Source organism: Nyctibius grandis, chromosome 3 (genome assembly GCF_013368605.1).
Source record: "Nyctibius grandis isolate bNycGra1 chromosome 3, bNycGra1.pri, whole genome shotgun sequence".
Classification (NCBI taxonomy): Eukaryota; Metazoa; Chordata; class Aves; order Nyctibiiformes; family Nyctibiidae; genus Nyctibius; species Nyctibius grandis.
In genome coordinates, this window is record NC_090660.1 from 43,178,520 (window position 1) to 43,200,365 (window position 21,846).

Genomic DNA, 21,846 nt, shown 5'->3' on the forward strand with positions numbered 1-21,846 from the left:
CAGCAGATTGGCAACTACATCTGTGAGGTTGGAGGAGGTATTAAGGAAGGGTGGGAGAGAGAAAGAGGAAAGAAGAAGTGGAGGAAAAGTTCAAGGAGCCATGTGTTTAAGTTAAGCCAGAAATGAGTATGGGTTTGAGGGAGGTGTGTAAATGAAGAGAATTACAAACTTCCCCCACTTTTTTTTTGTTTTGTTCTCAAAATGCTTATGTCCTTTTCTGAGTTAAGATCTCTTAACTAAGTATCACCTTGTTTTCATGACCCCAAATGCAGACATCAGATGCTCTGCCCTGCAGGCAGGAAAAGCAAAACCCACATTTGTGCAACAACAACTTTTATGGACCCACATGAAGCTATTGAGGATTAACACAAATTCCATGTGTCTAAACCTCATTTTAGCTGGGAAACCTGCTGCTTCAGCTACACCAAGAAGAGACAGGCTTGACATGGAGTAAAACTTCATAACCAGTGAGTCTTACCCATGACTGCAAATTTTTCTGTTTTCTCATTATTACCCTGAAGTGCAGTTCAGTGTGAAGCCCGACATCCGTAGCACAGAGGGCTCTGAATAGAGGCAGAGTTGGACAGAGATCTATACTTTTCTTACCTACTTGCCACAGCTGGGGAAAAGGAGGAGGGTGTTTGCTAGCACAGGTCTGGTATCCCAGAAGTGGGTAGCAGTGATTGCAAATTAGTAGGAACAGACCTCTTCTGACCTCTCAGATAAATCTCTCAGATATCATATACAACTCCATACTCAAGTCCTTTACAGTAACACTGCATAGAGATTTTCCATTATTCTGGCTGGAATCCTAGTGATTTGTTAGACTGAGTGGAAGAGAGAGACAGCTGCAGTTCATGAGAACAAACAAAAACTATTCCCAGCTTTTTTGTTCTAAGTTACTGGGTCTCACGTTAAACAGGACAACAAAGTATATGGCTCCACTTATGATTTTAAACATTCTCAGTCACTGAAATAAAATTCTCAGTGATTGCTTTCTCTCATTCCCAGTGAATGGGAGGCTGCACTGGTGTGGTCAGGACCACAGCAGCCATCTGCCTGGGTGATCGATAACTTGGGGTGGCGGAAAGGGGAAAGAGCACACGGACCAGCCTCATATCCGTGCAGTTTGTGCTCCCTAATGTAAGTATGTGTCTGCCCAAAACACAGAGGGGACAGCACAGAGAAGTAAAGGCAGCTCTCCTCATTTCCCTTTATTCCTTTCAGTAGAAATAATGGAAAGCCTAAAATAGGGCTCTTGGATTTAGAGGAGGAAATAACCGAACTCCATGACTCAATGTCGATGTTACTTGCTTTGTGTACAACTGGTGTGTTTTAATCAACAAAGTCCACTTGCATCCTATCACAATTTTTAGCACTTTGCATATACTTATACAAGCACAGAGGGACATGCACACAGACACAAACACACACACACAGATATTAGCATGGACATTAAAACTCTTGCAACAAAAAGCAACTACCTTTGAATCTGCAAAAAATACATGGTTGTAAACTGCCATTTGGTAAACCATACGGATTCAATGACAGATGGAATTTCTAATCCAGGATAATAGCTGAAAGATGTGAGACAGACTTAAGTATGTATTGTGAACATTTGTTTGTTTGCATTTGGCTTTTTAAAAACACTTACATGAGTTTTCTACATTGTACTTAGAAAATGAAATTGTGGGTTTTTTTTCCCAAATGGAAAAAAAAAAAAAAAAAAGAGCTTGGCACCAGACAGGGGCCTGTGTTCTTTTGAAAAAACATGTACATCCAATTATGTACTCACGAAAAGCTGCACCTGCTACTGAAACAAAAAACAATTAATCTGTCAGTTCAAAGAAAGTACGACTTTATTTTGGTGCCTGCAGTAGCTGTGAGATGAAAGTTATCAGTTCCTTCCATTAAGTTTTCGAAACGTTATTAGTCAAGAGGTTCTCTTTGGGAATGAAGTCAAATATTTTGAGGAAGATAGAACTTCCTTTGGCAAGATCCTTTATATATCCTGATATTTTTTTCTGGTCCCATAGCAGAAAATCAGCCAGCAAATACTTCAAAGATATTTTGGTCATGGTCATGGTGTAGTAAAAATAAGGAGGGGGGGAAAAAAGAAAAAAAAAAAAAAGAGAACAAGTTCCAAGCCACATTTCTCTTATTACTCTTCCTTGAAATAAAGGAAAATTCACTAGCATTAGGTCTCCAGAGACCATGTTACTATGGTTACTAAAGTACAACAGTCAAGGCCTGCAGCCATGCCTTGCTTTGAACAGATTTTCGAGTCACGCAACTTGGGTACTAAATTTCCAGGGTCAGTTGGCTCACAGTTTATCTGGAACAGCTTCATTTAATAGTGGATCACTGGGTTTTTGCATCCTATGTGGGATGAGGCCATTTTCTGGTGATCTAAATAAGTAGCTATTTAAAAACTCTGGAAATGATATACTCATTCTTGTCTTATGAATATTAGGAGGAAAATGCAGACAGTTAATGTGTCTTCTGTCTTTAACTGTATTGTTTAGTGAATCAGTATTTCTTTCCACTGGTGTTTTTAGGACTCATAATTGCCCTTCTCAAAAATCTCTCTGAAATCCCTGAGGTTCTCTTTATAAACCAAAAAGAAAAAGAAATTCTTATAAAACCCTGAAATAAAATCCCACATAAAAGACTATTCAGAAATACCATATCTGATGACATCAGAATATGGCCTTTGCTCAACAAGTACAGTATCTCTTACCCCTCTGGACTCTTATGTATTTCTCTAGTATCTACAAAGCAACTTCAAAAGGAATATTTCTGTGAGTAAGCACTATTTCGTGCAAAGGGGGAGTGGCAGAATTGTTTTTAGCATTCAGTTTTGATCAAAGGCTTGCGTGTACTGCTTAGTTTTCAGGCAAAAGAAACAAAACAGAAGATGAATTTCCATCATTTGAGCCAGGGAAGGAAGTAAATCCTACAGGCCGAAGCCTACAGCCATGGGTTTATATGGGAAGCCTTTCAGAGGGAAAGCGTTCAATCTAACTGATTGGTTTTTATAGACAGCAGAAATGTTTATTTTCAAATACAAAGAAATACATACACACGATCATTATGCCCCTTTCACTCTTCTCATCTTCCCAGATAAAATGAAGTTCACATTCCTGCCTATCTCATTGAGCCTGGATATCACTTCAGGCTCCTCAAAGGCAGTATGGAAATTCAGCATCTAGTGCTGCGCTACCCAGAGCAGGGCCTGGCAAAATTTTCCAAGATCATTCACATTGCCAGAAGAATTTGAGCCCTGGCCCCCCCGTTGACTGTCAGAGGGAACAGCTGTGCCATCTGAAAGGCACGGACGATTGTCAACCATTCAGCTGATGAGATTTCTCATTATTCCATTTTTCAGTATCCCATCGCTTCCACCAAGGAATTAAGGCAAGATGGAGATGCTTGTTTACATATACATGTCTTCAGTCTAACGAGGGAGCTGGAATGCTGTGGCTCATCAAGAGGCAGCAGACAAAACCGGCCTCCTGGAAATCAGCTAGGAAAATGTAAGTCATCAGGCTCTGGTAATTGTGAGCTATAAACTTTCAAGAAAACATAGTAGTTCCCTGGAGGGTGAGATTGTACCGTGTGCACACATGTAAACGCATTTTAAACAACGGTGATGTTGGTTTTTATATGCTTGATATGTAATAAGTATTGGACGCAACCAAGAACAACTTTGCCTTTAAAGTTGTTTTGATTGCATGATGCAAAATTGTAAATGTAGTTTTTCTTCCCTTATACTTTCCTTCCAAGCTAAGCTTTTGTAACAAAGCTTGCTTAGTCTGTGTCAAGTCCTTGGGGTAGGGCCTCTTTTCTTTACTCTATGCATGAGCCACTGGCCTCCAATAAGCCCAGTGCCTCAAAACCAACCACTCTGCCCAAGATGGTACTGAGAAAGAAGAGCTGAAGCATCGTTTGTCTTTGTATGTGCAGACAGCTCATGTGGTGCACTCTAGAAAGAGATACGTCCCAATTGAATCCCATTGTTTTCACAAGTACTAACCACTGGAAATTAGAATACAGACTGTGCTTCCAGAGCGGGGCAGGACTAGCAACTGATATCTTAAAGACAGGCTAGGGAAGGTTTTGTTGCTGCAAAAGTGAATTCATGGGTGACACCAAACACCTCAGTACAAATTTGTTATATGGCATGTTTGTTTAGAATAAGTTATTAACATCAACTATGCTTGCTATTGATGGCAAGGTTTGGTGGATTTTTTCGTGTCTAATTGTAAAAAATCCATGATTCTTTTCTTTGCATTACCAATTAGGATTTCATATGGGAAGTGAGTATATGAAAACTACCTGAGATTAATGGACATTATACAAGTACTGGAGACTATTTATAGTAATCTAAAGAAGAAGAATGTTCAAAACATTAATTCTAAAATTGTCAGGAAAAAGCACATTTTATTTATTCATACATAGATATATGTGCCGTGATTACTGGTTATGCTAGTGAGTACTCGGATGAGTAACGTGTCATTTACCTTAGCAATTAACATGAAAGGACACTGAAGTACGACATAATCTTGTATATCTTTTCCTTTAGCCTCCTCATTAATCATGATGTTGAATTTAAAATTGTGCTCTACCGGTAATAGAACCCTACCATCAATGGTCTTTCACAAATACTGTGCCCTGGACTACACTTGGAAATAGAAACAATCTTTATATTGATTTATGCAGTTTCTCATTTCACTTCCTCAAAAGCAGATGTTGTATTCAGAGATGGAAGCAAAGCTGGGGCAATATCATATCTTCAGTGCAAGTTCAGCCCTTCATTCTTTCAGAGTTCTGCAGCTGCTCTGGGCTTTTCAGTCTTCTCTTCAACAATTTCAATATAGAAAATGCAAGCCTGATTAATTCCATTTCAGAAGACTCAAAATGAAGCTTTAATTGCTCACTACTCTGCACTTGCAATAACAAATTTAGTTAGGTAGCCTTTGCAATAACAAATGTAGTAAGATTACCCATTATCTTCCACAGAAATAACTTACTGAAGAGAGTCTCGAGTAATATTTATCCAACATGTTGGACAATTAGACATATGTAAGTAACAAATGTCTGGAATTTTTTTCAGTGTTATTTACATGTAAGTGCATCAAGTCCTGAAGAGAAGCTGTCATAATATTCCATCCACAGCTGACTTTTATTTGTACTTGAAAACTGTTAACGAGCATGAATGGCAGACATCTCTTGCTGTAACGAATCAAAATCTAAAAGACACAATGTTGCAGCCTATATACTGTAAACAGAATGTGATGTCCTAATTTCAGAGCACTACTTTCTGTGTATTTAGCACTATATATCACATTTGCTAACACAGAACTGTTTCAGGGGGTGGGGAGAAGAGCAAAACAATCTGTATTTCACATTCTGTCAATAATATATGCTAAACCAGCTTTTTAAAACGCTATTTTAGGTCAGTGGAGCTTTTAGGGAGTGTGGCATTCCTGAATTCGACTCCAGGAACTGTCTTGCTGTGCTAGTTATCATCTTATGCATGTTTTGTATCCTGCAAGTACCCTGTACAAAACACACCCTGACCCATGCTGGCAGCAAGTGTGAATTCTGCTATTAATGTGTTACACTGACCCAGAGAGGCAAGCAATACTTTCTCTAATCTAGATATCAAGTGGCTGACAGTGGATCATCTGGAAAGAGGTAAGGACAGAAAGTTAGAGACAATTCCTCTAACCATCAGCAACGACTGCAAATCTTAAGCTGAGTTGTAGAGTAGATGAATCCTTCACCAAGGCCCTTCTGCAAGCCCCTGCTTTAGTTTGAGCAGACATTTGTTTTCTTATTGCTAAAAAAAGTCCAGTCTCAGTTACTGGAGAATTATGGGGGCATTGCAATACTGGGAGGAGAGGGGAAGGTGTAAAACACGTTGGGGAAAATGTCTGCTGTTGGCCACCGTCACCTTTTGCATCTAGGAATTCCTAGAAGAACTGCAATTTCAATGGGATACAAAACCTATCTCATTTTTCTTTTTTCTATTCATAAAGTGTCAGGGACAGTTAAAATCAGAATGATGGTGCTTTCTCTTGAAGTTCTTGGAACAGGAACAAAACTATTTGAAGGGTGCTTGCCTGTTCCCCTGTCTCCACATCAATACTATATCCTTGCTAATAGGAAACAGTACATTTAATGGTCAGCATTGTACTTTTTAATAGAAGTTTTCTTTTCAGTTCAAACCTGTCAAATAGCATATTCAAGCTTTACTAACTGAGGTAGGCAAAAAACAAAATCGAAATGTACTCAATATTTTAGTAAAATATGTTTTTCTTTTGAAACCTTCATAACTACAAAACAAAACCATTGCAAATTTGCAAAAATTCTTAAGACTACACACAGTCTTGCCTGGACCTTGTCTTGCTCATCGCTTCACCTTACTGAGAGGATAGCAAGGCTGCAACTCATTAGTTTTTCTGAGCTGAGAATGAGGAATATACTGGAATCAAGTGTCAGCTGTAAATACAGATTAGGCTACTAATATATAATTTCACTTCAACCAGTTGAAAACCAGTTAAACAATGTAAGATTGCAATTATCTATGATCATAGACAGACATTATTTAAAGTGTATTTCTATTTCTTTTGGTTTTTTTTTTTTACAATACATGACTTTGCCATCTTCAAAAACAGGACACTTTCTCAAAAGCAAGTGCTCATGCAGAAGATTGTAGGGAAGGAACAGTGTGTTCTGATTGCCTTCATTACTTGAGTGCAACAAGTCCAGTTCTAGCAGCAGACTAAATCCCAGTGCATCTATAAGACGCAGTGCTCACATGCAGATATTAAACCTACTGATTGGCAAGAACAGTTGCCAAGGGTTAGCTCTGAAGTCAGTGAGAGAAAAAAACCTAACTGAGCTGAAACAGGAGAATATGTTTTGTTGGGGAGGAAGTCACATGGCCACTGGACCTTCGCCAGAGGCACCGAAATAGCCTGAGCAGAAACAGAGGAAGCGGCTGTGAAAAGTGAGCTAGGGTGGAGCTGGCTGTGATGAACAGTCTGGAGACAGCAAGAGCGATCTTAAATTTGGATCCACATCTGGTCTGTGCCCAAAGCTTATTGATTCTTTACCTTAATGCTGCTGATGGACAGCTTCTCCGTTCACCGGTACACCTAAAATTTCTCAGCTAGGCCTCCTCATAGGACAGCACGTTTGCCTCTGCCCCGACAAATGGAAAGCCACCAAGCTTTCTGGTGGCAGTGCAAACCAGAGAGGATGCTCACTGCCTCTCCTCGCTGCACACCTGCACTGGCTGCTGGCTCCCCCCTCTCTATCACATTAAGCATAAGCTGCTTGTTCTGATTTTCCGATCTGCTCACAGCTTGCTGCCCCCTCAATTATAACCTACCATTTCATGTTGGAGAAGCTAAGTACTAACTGCCATCAGTGCAACATGTTACCCTCACCCATATGCAAGGTTTGAAAACAAGCACTTACTGGTGTTTTCCATTTTACTAAAAGGCTCCACACAAGCCTCTGCAGGGGTACCTGATTTTTCTCCTTCAAATCCCTCCTTAAAACTCTTGCAAAAGTCCTGGAAAAGGTCAAGCTGCTCATACACTATGAGTACTGGCAATTGTGGTTACCATTTTGTTCATGATTTCCTTGTGCTGTGTTGCCCATCGAAATGCATCTTTCATCACTTGTCTCATATTTAGGCTGCGAATCTGAAGGGAGAGGATCACATCTTTTGGTTTTGCTCTGCCCCCCGTCAAGCTGGAAGGTGCCACCACCTGTATTTCAGAAACCTCAGTGCTGTGGCAGCATCACAATCATTACAGTTGTAACAGTCGCACTAAGGACTGGAGTAGAGAGCAAATGGTTTTTAGAGGTCACACGCTTTTCTGTCCAGATTTGTTTGAGAAGAAAAAAAAAAAAAGAAGAAAGGAATAAGCGAGAACATTCGTTATTTGTTTAAAGGGCAACAGAAAGGATATTTTTTGTACAAAGTTGTGGCCATGCCAGATTTCAAGTCTGGATTTTAGAAATATGCCTATTTGCAAAGAAAAAAAAATGGACCAGGGCCTCTGAAATGTTCCTTTGTGTTTTGCCTGTGCCTGGCAAGAAGAAAGTGAATGTACGCATGTGATAAAATGGCAAGTTACTCCTGACCCCATTTATGGCTCTTTTTTCATGGATAAATTCTCTGTAAGTCATCCCAAGTGACTAATGTCAGCTTAAATCATGTCATCTGAATTACTGGGAGAAGTTTCATGTCTAAAAACAAAGGAAAGCAAAAAGGTTGTTTGGGTAACTTTTAAAAGTTATATTAACTGAAAAAGAAAATGCACTGAGACTATGAGCTTTTTATGAGAACTTCCTATTTTGATGGCCCCATTTTAAACCAGTAGATTAAAAGGTGAAGCACTATATCATCATCTAACCGGATTTAATTTAGAAGGACTGTACTAAGAGGGTTAGCACCGTTGAAAGCTGAAAAGGAATTCAAGATCAGAATAAATCGACAAGTCTCTCTCTACCAGCTTTTAATTTCTGAAGTCCGAGCCTTGGTCATAGCGCTGTACAACCACCACGCACTTTTGTCTGACTCCCGATTTTCCTTTTCAAGTTGAAATTTAAAAATAAGAGGAAGAGAAAAATATCTTGCTCTCAGCCTGAAATTCAAACTGGAGTACCTTTTTCAAGAGCACAGTTTTATCGAGCACTGATTACATAAATCAATTTGGAAGAAGGAAGTGGAATTAGACTAACATGTTTAAAAAAATTACAGGAAATCAAGAGGAAAAAGGGTTTCCTATGTTATTTCCTTATGCAGAGTGAAGAACAGCACCAATAGGATGTTTTCTGATGTATCATTTTCCAACTCCCTTGGAATGAAACTTGAACTCTTGTTCAAGCTGTTAGTAGAGGCCACCTGGAAATACCTTTCAGTGCCAAAATGTGCACACAAATGTTCAAAGTAACTCCCAGAAAGCTTATTATTTGCAGCCACTTTTAAGGTAATGACATAATGTTAAATAATACGCTTCAAGTTTGCATTGTATCAAATCCTGACTCCTTTACTTAGATAAAAAGTCTGACTTTAATTGGTTTTGATTAAGAAGACTTGGGCTCTATTTGATATTAAAGCTAATGAAGAAAAGCCTCACTGACTTCAGTGGAAACTACCAAGCAAGAATCAAAATTTTCTGTTTATGATAGTGCTCAAGTCTGTGATATGGAATTAAGAAATAATAAAGGACTTGTCTGTGTGATAAAGTGCCTATACCTGATTATGCTATCGCTTTGCACCAACAGTCAATTCCAAGCACAAATGCTGCTGGTTTTGTAGCTAAATACATGAATTGCCTCACTAGTCATGTTAGTCACAACTCAAATCAGCAAATTCACTTGCTAACTGGTAGAACAAAAGAATGCCTAGAAAACAGAGAAACTCAGTTTGAAAAATCAAACTTTAGGTGATTAAGTGGTTAATGTAATGAAGCTAAGATTATTGATACTAGTGGAGAACTGTAAGAACCGCACCACCAAAACTAGCTTGCACTCTTTTTCTCCACTTCTGAAGACAGACATGATTTTGAAGAAACTATTTCTTTTTTTTCTTTTTGAATAAAAGACCATATGTCTGTGATTTTAAGATATTTTTTAAGATGCCAGGCATCTGACAGTCTTTGTCTAAAAATTTAAGTAATTTGTAATTGTAGTACTGTTTAGGAAGGGTGGAGAATGAGACTTTTGCCATAGATTAATATACAAAATGTCAATAATTTGCTTTTTCCACCATTGGTGAAAACTAAGAGGTCTGTCCTGTGTTTGGCCAGAAGAAACAAAGTCTCTTTCATAGGCACGAGGAGATTCCAAAGCATTCAGCAGCCTGCAGTTAAGCACATATACTGCGTGCATGGGTCTCCTGGTCAGTCTCCTGACATGCTAAAATGAATAAAGATTGGCGTAGTTAACACCAGATGCTCCGGAAGGGTGGGGTGGGCTGCAGAACCAGGGAGGTGCAGATGTTCCCACTGAAAGAGCAGGTGATTTCGGCATTGGAGCAATGCCGTGGAGGCTTTTGTAAGGGGCCTGTTGTCACTCTGAACTACGTACAGAAAAATAGGCTACATTTTTTTTTTCTCTTCAGCGTGCAGGCGTGTTGAGCCTGCAGCCACTCTTCTGGGTTGTAATTCAAATTATGCCTGAAAGGTCCTTGCATTTCTTGCTCCCACATATAGGTTTTATAGCAAAGTAACAATCAAATCCAATACCTTGTTTTTCATTCCTATGTCATCATTTGTTTTCAGCAGGAAAAAGGTAACTTGGGCATGCATAGCTAACTGTCTCTGCTCAGGAAGAGTAAATGTACAGTGTCACTGAATAAGAAATACCAGGATAGTATGATGACTGGCATCTTCAGTGCAGTGATAAAGAAAAACCTGACAAAACCACAGAAATGTGATTCTGTGCCTGAAGCATGAAGAATAGAGGACTTGTGGAAATCTGTCTGTGAACTGGGCAAAAGAGTGGCTTGGAACAATCTGAAAACAACGTGGACCTTCCCTGAAACAGCGTGAGCTGCCGGTGAGCACGGAAATGACAAAACAGGCCAGGTCTGGCCTTTATCAGTATTCATCAGCGAGATGGGGCATGACAGAACCATGCACACTTACCCCGTTAGCATCTGTTTGGGAGCTGCCTGGACCATCCGGATTTCTTTTTAATTTTTGTGACATTTTGGATATAAAACACTATTTTCACACCTGAAAAGAATTATGGTCAGCACGTCTGGAGACAGAGATATCATAAATCCTATGCTGCAGCCTACAACAGCGGAATAGAAGACCAACAGACATAACAAAGAAGGAAAGAAAGCCCATTAAGACACCTCCTTCAGCAGCAAGGGTTGAGACAGAAATTTGAACATCAGTGATTTTTCCATAATGAGCAGAAAAACTGCAGGAGCAACTGTGAGGTGGTCAATAAAGTCCAAGTGACAATTTTAGCAGGCTGCTGCTTAGTATATGGGTGATGATTACACAAGAAGCGGTGTCAGTGGTGATGATGGGGCCACTGCCTGACTGCACGTCATTGAGAAAACAAGTCCAGAGACAGCCTCCCTCTTGACAACGGACATTTAATTCTTCCGATGATAGGATAGTATAACACATGAAAATCACACATGCATTTGGGATGAGGAATTACCTGCATAACAGTGTAGACTCTGAGTCTGGACTTGAGACTGTGAGTGCAGCATAGCTGGGGGGGAAGAGCAGGAGGTGGCTAACAGCCATGAGATGATTATTGCAATCAAGGCTATTGCCTAGATACCCGCCAGTGATTCAATCTTATTTTTCCAAGTCACCGTTTTAGTGTGTTTCTCCACCCCATCACCCCATAAATTCTATCTGGATTTATTGACTGCCAATACAATTTATTTTCCCAATTTTCTGGTTATGGGTTTGGCCCAGTGTTCTGTAAGTATTCAGTAACAAGCTTCAGAAACTGAATGTGGCCCTTTTCTGCCAGAAGGCATATGGCACAAGGGTTGCAATACCACCTGTCTTGGAAAATATTTTGAAAGTGCAAAGTTAAAAATCATTGCTGCAGTCAAACTGTTGGAGTATGAAGTCTCCAAGGAAAGCAAAGATTGCAAGAATGGTGTATACTCAAAAAGACAATTAATAAAATTGGACTTTGTTTCTTAGAGCTTTGTCTGTCTTCTCTCCAAAGAGAAACAAAGATGGCAAGAAAACACTCTCTTATCCAGAAGAAGTGATTTTAAAACACTGGAAGAAATTATTTATTTAGATACCTGCTGTGCTCCACTAAAAAGTCTTTGATAAACTGGTATCATTGTTTATGCTATGATTGCTGATGAAAGCTATTTGATTATAGCTGTAAAAAAAACCTCTGTAAAATCTTAAATAAAAAACACATGTTGTGGCAGAGGGCTTTAGAAACAAAAAACATTTTAAACATACTTTGAAGACAGCCTAATTCAATTGTTTTCTTTCAAGCTGAAAGGGGAAGTACTGCATTGTTCCAAAACTCAAGAGTCATAGACACATTATTTACCAGTAATTAGGGTTCTTGTTATTCCATTTTTCTATCTATACATAGAGCACAGTGATCATAACCACTAGGAAAAAAAAATGCAATTATCCCTGGTTTTCCATTAACATTGCAGTCAGGGACAGTATTATTCACACATATTTTGGTGATTCAGATTATTCTGGTTTGTATTATATAAAGCATGTAGGAGAGGTTGCACAGTGCAAGGTGGTGTCACGAGAAGGAAAGTGGCTTTTGACAGCTGAAAGATATCTTCTGAGAGCCAATAAAGTGGCCAGATTCACAAGTCAATATACAAAGCACAGCAACCAGCAGCAACATTACTTGCTTCTCCTTGGAAGGAATCACTAATGCAACTATTTCATTAAAATCCTACAGTCCCTAATAACCAACATGGTGAATTTGATTGAACAACAAAAAACCCCACTTTTAAAACCTCATTCATATTAACATGCACTTAATAATCTAGTTAAGTATCCACATTAAGTATGATCCAGGATAAAATGTCTCCCATATAAGCAGACAATTATTAGCACATTCAGTAGTATTAGCCTCTTGTAACCTACCTGATATTACGTATCGGTGTTCTCTCCATGTGCTCGTAGCAGTAGGGCTACTGTTTGAAGATCCTGAATTATAAGTTGTGGGCATGTAATATAAACCCAACAAAACATAGACTAAAGATAGGAGAGCCTCATTAAAAATTAGATACTCTACATATTTATCATTTATTGTATACCCTGTACTCTCTATTCATTGAGAATGGAAATCATTGCAAATAATACCTGACAGCCAAACACCTTATTTTGGCACTAGCATTAACTAATCAGATGCCTCTGTGTTACTTGCTTTGAAACACAAAATTTAAATCCTGTGAAGTATTAAGAGGAAGGAAAGCGGGGTGCCAGTTTCCATTTCATAGACTTGAATGACTTATGATATTGGATCCCATGATAAAATGTCTTTTTTCTTTAATGTATACAGCATTTATTTGCTGGAAGCTACTATTTAATTTACATTTACATGTATCTCAGAGCTGTCATTAAAACACAATTTTTATACCATGAATATTATCCTATCCTAAACAACTATACATATGTAGTCTTAATCACATAGGAATTTCTGAGGACCTCAGTGTATAAAAGCATTATTACATCATGTGTTTGAAATGCAGGTGTATCTGGGATGGACTGCTGTGCTCTAGCTGGTTCAGTAGTTCACAGCAGTATTCGTTCTTCATCCAGATTAATGGATCCAATTCTCAGTAACAGTATGGCCCCTTATGCTGCTCTGCCAATATAAAGTCATCCTAAAGGGGATAAAAATACATAGAAGGAATAACTTCTGCACACGCGGCTTCCCTCAGAGCACAGAGATGAGGAAGTAGGATAAATTAAAATATCCCAGAATAATCTTAACTCAGATCAGAAACCAGGCAAGCTCCTGTTGGCACCCTCAAAACATGGGCCAAGTGAAATAAACCTCTGCTATCACTCCAAATGAAAAAGAACTGTGAACTGGCCCACTGGAGCTCACTGGTGATTTCAAGGATGTAGAGGTGCAAGGTTCAATTGCCCAAACAGAGACTGACCGGGACTATCACGACTGCCAGTTTTGCTCTTGCAAGAAGTCCTCACAAGTGTGATTCTTGAATGACTCACACCAAGACCGACCATTTGTTCAAATTTGTCACAGAGCATTAACCTGAATATATGATCAAACTGAAGAAATCAGAGCCAGAAAAGACAGCGTTTTTTCACTCACTTCTAGTAGAAGTCCACCTTCTTGTACAGCAGTCTTGTTAGATACATTGTCTTCTTTTATTGTTTGGCCAACTTGCTTCTTAAAGCGCTTTTCTTGAATGGCTGTTGGAAAGAGTTATTATCAATTTAGAAATCATAATGATTAGGGCCGCTAGACTAAAATTCTTATTTAGGCACTTAACATGCATTGAATTAATTGGGAGTTACTGTCTTTGTGGTCTGGATCTCAGTTGCTGACAACTTTCTTTTGCTTTGAGGGAGACAGGTGCATATTTGGCAGTCCAGATGTTTTTTATACAAAATATCTATCACTTTTTATTGAACATATTTTTTCCATTAGTGTACTCTACATAAACCAACAACCAAAACCCACAGGAAAGAAACAAAAGAAAGTTAGCAAGTTGTTTTGTTTATAAAAATACGTATTATGACAATATAAAGAAATGTCTATATAGCTCAGAAGACAAGGGACTGAAATAAGTTTCTTATTTTCAGTGCTGACCTTCTTGGCATCAGATTATTTTCAGTCTCACTTTACCCTATTCACTCCTACAAGTCTGAGCCTGGCTGTAAGATTCAAGGGAATGTTCTTAAACTGTTTCATTTTTAAACAGAGGTTTAAAGTTTGGTTTTAGCAGGTCATTTACTACATGAAATTCATTAAAATCTCCACTATAGATGAAAATTGCATATATTTTCCTAATAATAATGAAAACCTTCATGGGAGTCAAAAATGGTAAGTGCTCTTCCCACACATGGGTTATCATTGCTTGATCTGAAATATCTTTGAATACCCAGGTTAAAGTCTTCATATCAATATATCCCACAGAAAAATCCCTGAAATACAGTCCTGTTTCTGGGGATAATGGGAGAATTTCTGAGAGGGCTGACGTCACTTGGCACATTGGGCTTCTGCGTCATCTAGGGAGTATGACGAAATCTGTCTTTATCATTTGGTCAATAAAAATTAAGGAGTCAGCTTCACTCTTACTGCCGCATCCCAGAGATGGGTCATACAAATATGCCAGTAGCAAACAGAGATTCAGTTTTCTATTTGTTCTTCTTTCCACGGAGAGAATGAGAGAGGAGAGCACAACAGTGAGATTAGCTGGGACATTTGATACACATTGTCCCTTCCAGCTAGAGGAGAGCTGGAGCGGCCACAGCCGGACATGGTTAATAATCAAAAAAAACCTGGTTGAGACAGACAGGAATAGTTTATACCAAACCAGAATAAGAAGGGGAGACAGCCAGCAAGCCTCTAATCCTCCTGAGCTTGTTGCTAAAAGTCATGACAACGGGACTTAAATTTTTAGTAAAACACTAAATTAAGAAAAAGGTCTACATTTTTAAATGGCTTCCATAATATTTGCTCCAAGTGACTGAGGATATGATTGAAATGGATTCACTTCTTTCCAAAGGGCTATACGAGAGCCCCTTGTCAATGCAACAGCCTAGTGAGGGACTGTTGCAAGATACATCAGCATTTTACAACAGATGATTGCAACGCAGAACCACACTGACTGAATATTCGTGACGTTTTTTAGCTTACATTGTAAATATTTGCCGCCAGCGATAATGGCGGTCATTACCCCAAAGCAATCATCTCAAATGTGTAATTAGATGTAATAAATCCCTCCCCTGGGCATGGGAAAACACATCAGGAAAATCCCAAGCTGCCTAAAAAAGATCTACTCATGTTTTCCAGCCAAAACAATTTTGTGATTTCAGAATTGTAAGCTAGGCTGCTATGAACGGGATATATAGCTTCTTCAATCTTCATTTTCATTTTGCTATACCTTTTGAACTAAATGGAAAAGGTTGCTTTTTTTTTCCCCCCGATCAGCCATGCCTTCTGCTACGCCTGTCCATAAGAACAGACATATGGACACTCATGACAAAAATTTTTAAAAGTCCAGCCTTTATTCCAATGGCATCTTCCAGAGTTTTCTCCCCTCAGAAAAGATGTTTTTGTAATTACTGACACAGTAGGTTTGCAGTTTTTGTGCAGGTTAAAGGACAGACAGGGAGGGGTGAAAGGAAACGAAGGTTTATTTTTTTGATGCGTTCTTTTGGTGTTGTGAAAATTCCACCAGTTCTAACTTCACCGTTAGTGGAAACTATTATCTTACCCGACTGAGCGGGCCAGAGCTCCCTGCCTGTTTGTTAGCCTTCAGGCTCACACAAACACAGCAGCAGAAACACAAGAGATGTTTGTTCCGCAGCTCGTCTGGCTACTATAAATTCCATCTCCAAATGGAAAGTATTTTAATGTTATTTTGCCAGCTAGAGTTACCCGTATGTTAGGCCACACACATCCGTTTCATAACATAACCTACTCACTGGCCTGGGCTGCAAGGAGACCCATTGCACCATCAAAGAGAATGACACTCTTTGTGCCAAGAAGCAAGAGCTCCTCAGAGACAGGGATGTTTGTTCCTCGCACCTGAGGCAGCAGAGCCCCTGCTCACTGTTCATTCTTGTTCTGCCTCCCTGCGCTGGAAATACTCTATTAATCCAGCCAGGGCTTGGCTGATACTGCAGTGACAGCTCAGAAGGGATATTAATGCTGCTGATAGACTGTCACCTGGAGAAAGCAGGGTAAGAAAGGCAGAAAACCATGCAGATCCCCAAAATGGATGATGAAGAAGAAAAGCAAGACATGATGGAGTGAGGAGGGGAAATTGCAAGATGTTATTTGACTAGGCAGAAAAATAGGGAAAAGAAAACAGAGCAGCCTAACGATACCCCTGTCATCACCAAGAATCAAGTGGGAGAACTGAAGGAAAGTAAGTATTGGTTATGACAGGTGGCTGGATAGCAAGGGCCCTGATGCCAAAACAGCTGTGATCAGGCTGAGACATTACATAAAATGGTGGCCCTCTGGAAAAAAGGTGAAGCCTACGATGATGAAAACAAACAAAAGGCTGGAGAATGCAGGAGTACTGTCTCTAGTAGGCAGGGAGGAGCAAACTGTGGAAAGCTGAAAAATAACAAACAGCAAAGGATGACTCAGTAACCTGAGGGGAAAACTTCTGGCTGTTGGAGTTCCCATATATCAAGAATGGGGCAAGAAATAAACTGATATTGCAGGCGGTCTGATGAATGCTGCTGGCTGTAAAAATCAATTGAAAGTTTTAGCTTTATGGAGCCTTGGACTGCTTTCTATGGGAGAGGCAATTCTTTGGACTAGATTGTCAGCAATTCTGCATAGAGCGCTCACCTACTAGGTTGAAAACCAGCAAACTGAAGAGATGGGAAGCAGGAACAGCAGAGACCTTTTTCTGAGCACAACTTACCTAGCTTGCACTTCCAGAACACAAAATAAAACAGAAGATGGAGCTGTTCTGCCAAAGAAGATGAATGAGTGTATTGATACCGTAGGGTGATAAATACAAATTATACAAATACCAGGGCTGACAGTTTTGCAACGTCATGCAATCTAGTGAGCATGGTGCAATCCCAGGCAACATTAAAAGCCCGCAAGTTTGGAAACGCTAGGTCCTACAGAAGGACAACACTGTGAAAATAGACAGGGCAGGGGGAAAGGGGTAGGAGGAGGAAGAGGAGGGAGAAAAAAATTAAGAAAAATGGCCAATGCGATTTCCTGAAGGAAAGGTCAAAGATCTGAGGACATTGTTCCAATTTCTGATCTAAAAGAGGTGAAAGGAGCAGAATCCAAAAAATAATGTAGAGTTAGAATTGACAGCTAATCAATGCAGGGAAAAAAGTCCACAAAAGGGATGTTAAGTTTGGCTGAATGGAGTGTGGGACTGTCTCAGACAGCGCTGCTGAGCCCTTCACAGCTGCCAGCACACTGTGAAAAGCTGAGATCTCTTTTGAGCCTCCAGTTCTGATACGAGCATTGCTATCTGCATTTGCAAACCCCTTGGCTTGAAAATGAAATCTGGAATATTGTAAAGAAGAGAAAAGCTGCCTCACACTTTAAAGTCTATAGAAGGATCATGAAACCAGCCGTTCCCTTTCCCCCAGATATAACAGAACATTTATTCATTGCAGAATACTCTTTAGTTCAGAGGGATGGAAATTTCATGACTCTCGTAAAACTGTACTTTTTAAACTCATGCGATTACATTCCCCAAAGTGTTTCTGTACCTCTTCCCACACAAGCACAAGCTTCTTTCTTCAGAAAACAATCAGGAAAATTACCTGCCAAGCTAAGCTCTGTAATAAACTAATGTGTGGTCGAACTGTACGCCAGCCACCCCAGGGGCCTTCCACTGCTCAGGCTACCTGCGTCAAGCAACTGCACAGGCAAGGAATGAGCAGTGAAGGGATGCTGTTTCTTATCTGAACACCTTGCCTGGGTTCATTTGAGGTGTAAGAAGGGGACAGTACTGTCTTCTTCAGATTTGGTATGATGCAGGGGTATCAGTTTCAAGCCTTTCTACAAGGAGTACCTGTGAGACCATTTCTCTCCAGTGATGCCCAGGGGATAAATTGTTTCTTAAAACTGGCAGACGGAAATACCTGAATCTGGCTTGCAGGTTCAGAGATACTGCTTTATGAATACGAGTCTTACTTGTGGTAACTGTTAGTTGAAAGGAAGTGAAAACAGGGTCTTTCTTCCTGGATCTTCGAGCTGCAGGAAGAATCAGTTATGCGTGTTACCCTGAACGCTAAGAAAACAAAACAAAACAACTAGGAAACACTTGCTAGGAGCAATTCTGCTTAACTAACCTACAGCCATGAGCTGAAATGGTCTGTTTCCTCTTGCTGTGTTACAGAGAACACCAAGTGACAGTAAGGACAACACTCATTAGATGCACACTGAAATTAAACAGTACACAACATAAAGAACAGTTATTATACCGTGCCAAACAATATGAAAGGGATGTTTGCACTCTGAAATGCCACAACATACAGGTTTCACAAACACTTTGGGAAAGAAATCTGCACCAAAATGCACCCTCTGAATAAAAGATGTATGGTGCTCAGTCCTGCTGCGGAGGCTACCAGAACGCCAGATGAAATTATGCTAGCAATAATGCAAAGTTTTTCTTCCCAACTTAGCGGTTTTCTCAGTCTGCTTCTTCTTAAGAGATGCTTTGAAATCTGACTGCCCTTTGAAGTTTCTCAAGTACAGCATGACATTTATTTAAGGTACAACCCGAGCTGTTTGCTTTCCAGATCCCGTCCCCCCTTTCTTTCAGAACCGCGTTTCCCCTTTCCCAACGAACCTCATCCATATTTCCCCGTGCGCCCGCGCACGCGTGAGGGACATCAAAGAGATGCCACCGCCCGGCAGCCCTCGTCTCCCCATGGACCTTGGGTGGAGCTGATGGGGCAACCTCACCCCCCCTGAGACCCCAGCCTGTGCCCCCCCATCCGGGGGAGCCCTTTTGAAGGGGAGGCAAGGGGGAGGAGAAGTCCCTGCTGCGGAGGAGGCAGGCTGCTGACCAACCCCGGCCCCGCTGTCACGCAAGCCTCGCCGCCTGTCAATCTTCCGGCGGCTCTGACAGGGGCCTGGCGCCCGTTCAAACCCTTGCGTGCGAGCAGACGAGCCGCGTTACCCTATGAAGTATTTCATAATAACAACAGCTGTTAAATATTGATGACTCCTGGCAAGCGCTGAATGCTTTTCGAGAAGGTTAAGCCTTCGTGTAATGGAACCTAATTCCTCATTATATACTGTATCAGATATCTGGAAGCTGCCTAAAAAAAAGCAAAGGGGCTTAAAGTAAAGGATCAGAAAATAACTCTCGTGCAGCAGGGAGAGGGGAGAAAACCCGCAGTGTGAAAGGTGAGGAGTGTTTCCCCGAAGTCAAACCCTTTTGCAAACAGTAAAAAATACTGCCAAAGCAATCATCAAAACGGTTGGTTTCGCTATATTCCACTGGACTGTTTTGTGTTTTTAGAAATTATTGCATATGAGATAAACTTTCTAAAACGGCGATCCAGCTGCCCCTGCTGTCTATCTATGTAAGAGTACACATGGAAATTATTTGTACAGAACATAGAAAAGAGGGCGAAAGCGTGCATTCCTATAGTTTTTCTATGAACATCAGCCCTGAAGGATCCGGCTTGTTAGAAGATTTAGTGGTGATCAGACAAGATATTAAGGATAAGATCTCAGAGAGGGTTTCCAGCAGGCATGAAAGGGAGAAGGGCGAACCTCTTGCCTTGGGCAAGTCCTGATGTGCTCTCCTCCAGTTCCCAGAAGAAATCCCCCCTCTTCCTCACACAGCCCTCTAAAACCCTTCAGTCCTATCTTTTCCCTCTTGACTGTTGAGCAAGATTGTGTTAGGAAGGGAATCAGTTTGGGGTAGGAGTTCACGACCGACAGACTGAGTCTTTGGGATGGAGCTGGCGTGATGCCACAGCAGGCAGTAGCAGGGAGTCCAGCGAAAAGGCAGCATCAGAGTCAGGGTGCGGGTGAAAAAGAAGAAACACAAAGCAAGGACTTCTTGGGGATGGGACCAAGTCAGGGTATTTTTTCCTTATATGTGAGAAAGAGGTCTGTGTGCCTTTGGGGAATACAATTTAGACGAGGCAAATTGAGAAGCTGAAAACAATTACCTACTTATGTTCAGTTGTGCTGCAGTGCAAGGAGTTCTGCAAAGCTTTAGGAAAGTATTTTACCTGTGGGAAACCCAGGCCTATTTATTAAGTCAGGACAGGGAATCACAGAAACTTACAAAGTTGTAGATTGGAAGGGACCTTTGAAGGTTATCTGGTCTACCCCACCCTAATCAAAATGGAGCTAACTTCAGTTGGGCAGATTGCTCAGGATTTTTGTTGAGTACCCCCAATAATGGACATTTCACATTCTCTCCAGAAAAATTTTCATTGTTTAATTACAAACAGAATTAATTCTGTAAGGTAAGAGCTGCTTATAGTTTTAGGTGAATGAGCATTAGGATAAGTTTTGGATGGACACTTCCTGTTTCCACAATTCTTGGCCTTTAAAATGTGTTAAATAATTTAAGAAATGCTGAGAATGGTTAAGTGGCTGTCATGAAAAGTGTGTGTATATGGAGAATGTGTGAATTAAGTTATTAGCTATTCTTATAATTGTTTTTGATGGTTTATTCTCTCGATATCTCACACAGCTGGCTCACAAGAAACCACACTTGTTACATCATTGTTTTTATGTAGTCTGGGACTGTAACTAATCTCCCTTACCCCATAACTTCTGAGGGGTCACAGATGCAGAGAAAAGCTATGCCTCCATGCAAAACTGAATTGTGTGCTAACTATACACTCAACAGACTCAAAAGAACTTGTCTAGAAAGCACATTTCCTCCCTGCAGCTTACTGTTGCAACCTTTCTCTCTTCATATGACTCAACAGATGATCTCCCCAACAGACAACCCCATGTTGCACATTGGCAAAGAAGATATTTTAGAGATCTATTTGCATCACTGTGAGTAAATATTTGAGTTATCAGTTGGTCTGGTAGCTATAAGACTGCCAAAGACATTCAGTCCTTCTAAATTATCCCAAGATATAAGACTTATTCCAAGTAATTGTGTTCTGTTTCATTTCATAATTCCATTTGATTACCTACTGCTTTAAATATGATGATTTGATGATGGGAACCTATTGATTTACACGTTCAGTCCTGAGGCCTTAATTTTATCCCTGCATTATTCCATTCTTAGTTTAATTAAGCTGTAATACACTAACTTGCCTGAGTCTGTATTTGCTTGCACACTCTTTTGAATAAATCCATAAAAGGTAAATACAAATGGGTTATTCTGTCAGACTACAAAATGGATCAGAAGCCTGAGTTATTGGTAATCTTAAGAAATCTGCAAACCACTTGGTCCACTTTCAAATCAAAACCCACATCCCTCATAAAAATTAAGATGATTCTAATGAGTTCCTTGCCCCTTAAGGCATGATCTTGTAAATTACGTGTCCATTAATCAGAAGCGAGATCGACAGCATAAGTTTAGTGTAAAAAAAAAAAAGAATTTAAGAGAATTATTCTGTATTTAGAAAACATGCTTAACACTGGTTAGTTCCAGAGTTGAGGACC

General features: G+C 40.1%; 1 protein-coding gene across 1 annotated transcript in view; it reads right to left on the reverse strand.

Moving 5' to 3' along the window:
- AHRR (aryl hydrocarbon receptor repressor) overlaps nucleotides 1–21,846 on the reverse strand; it is a 69,097-nt gene that overhangs the window by 13,587 nt on the left and 33,664 nt on the right. Inside the window, exon 3 of the mRNA XM_068397051.1 lies at nucleotides 13,843–13,943. Within this exon, the coding sequence (XP_068253152.1) occupies nucleotides 13,843–13,943 (101 nt within the window). The remainder of the gene's footprint in view (nucleotides 1–13,842; nucleotides 13,944–21,846) is intronic.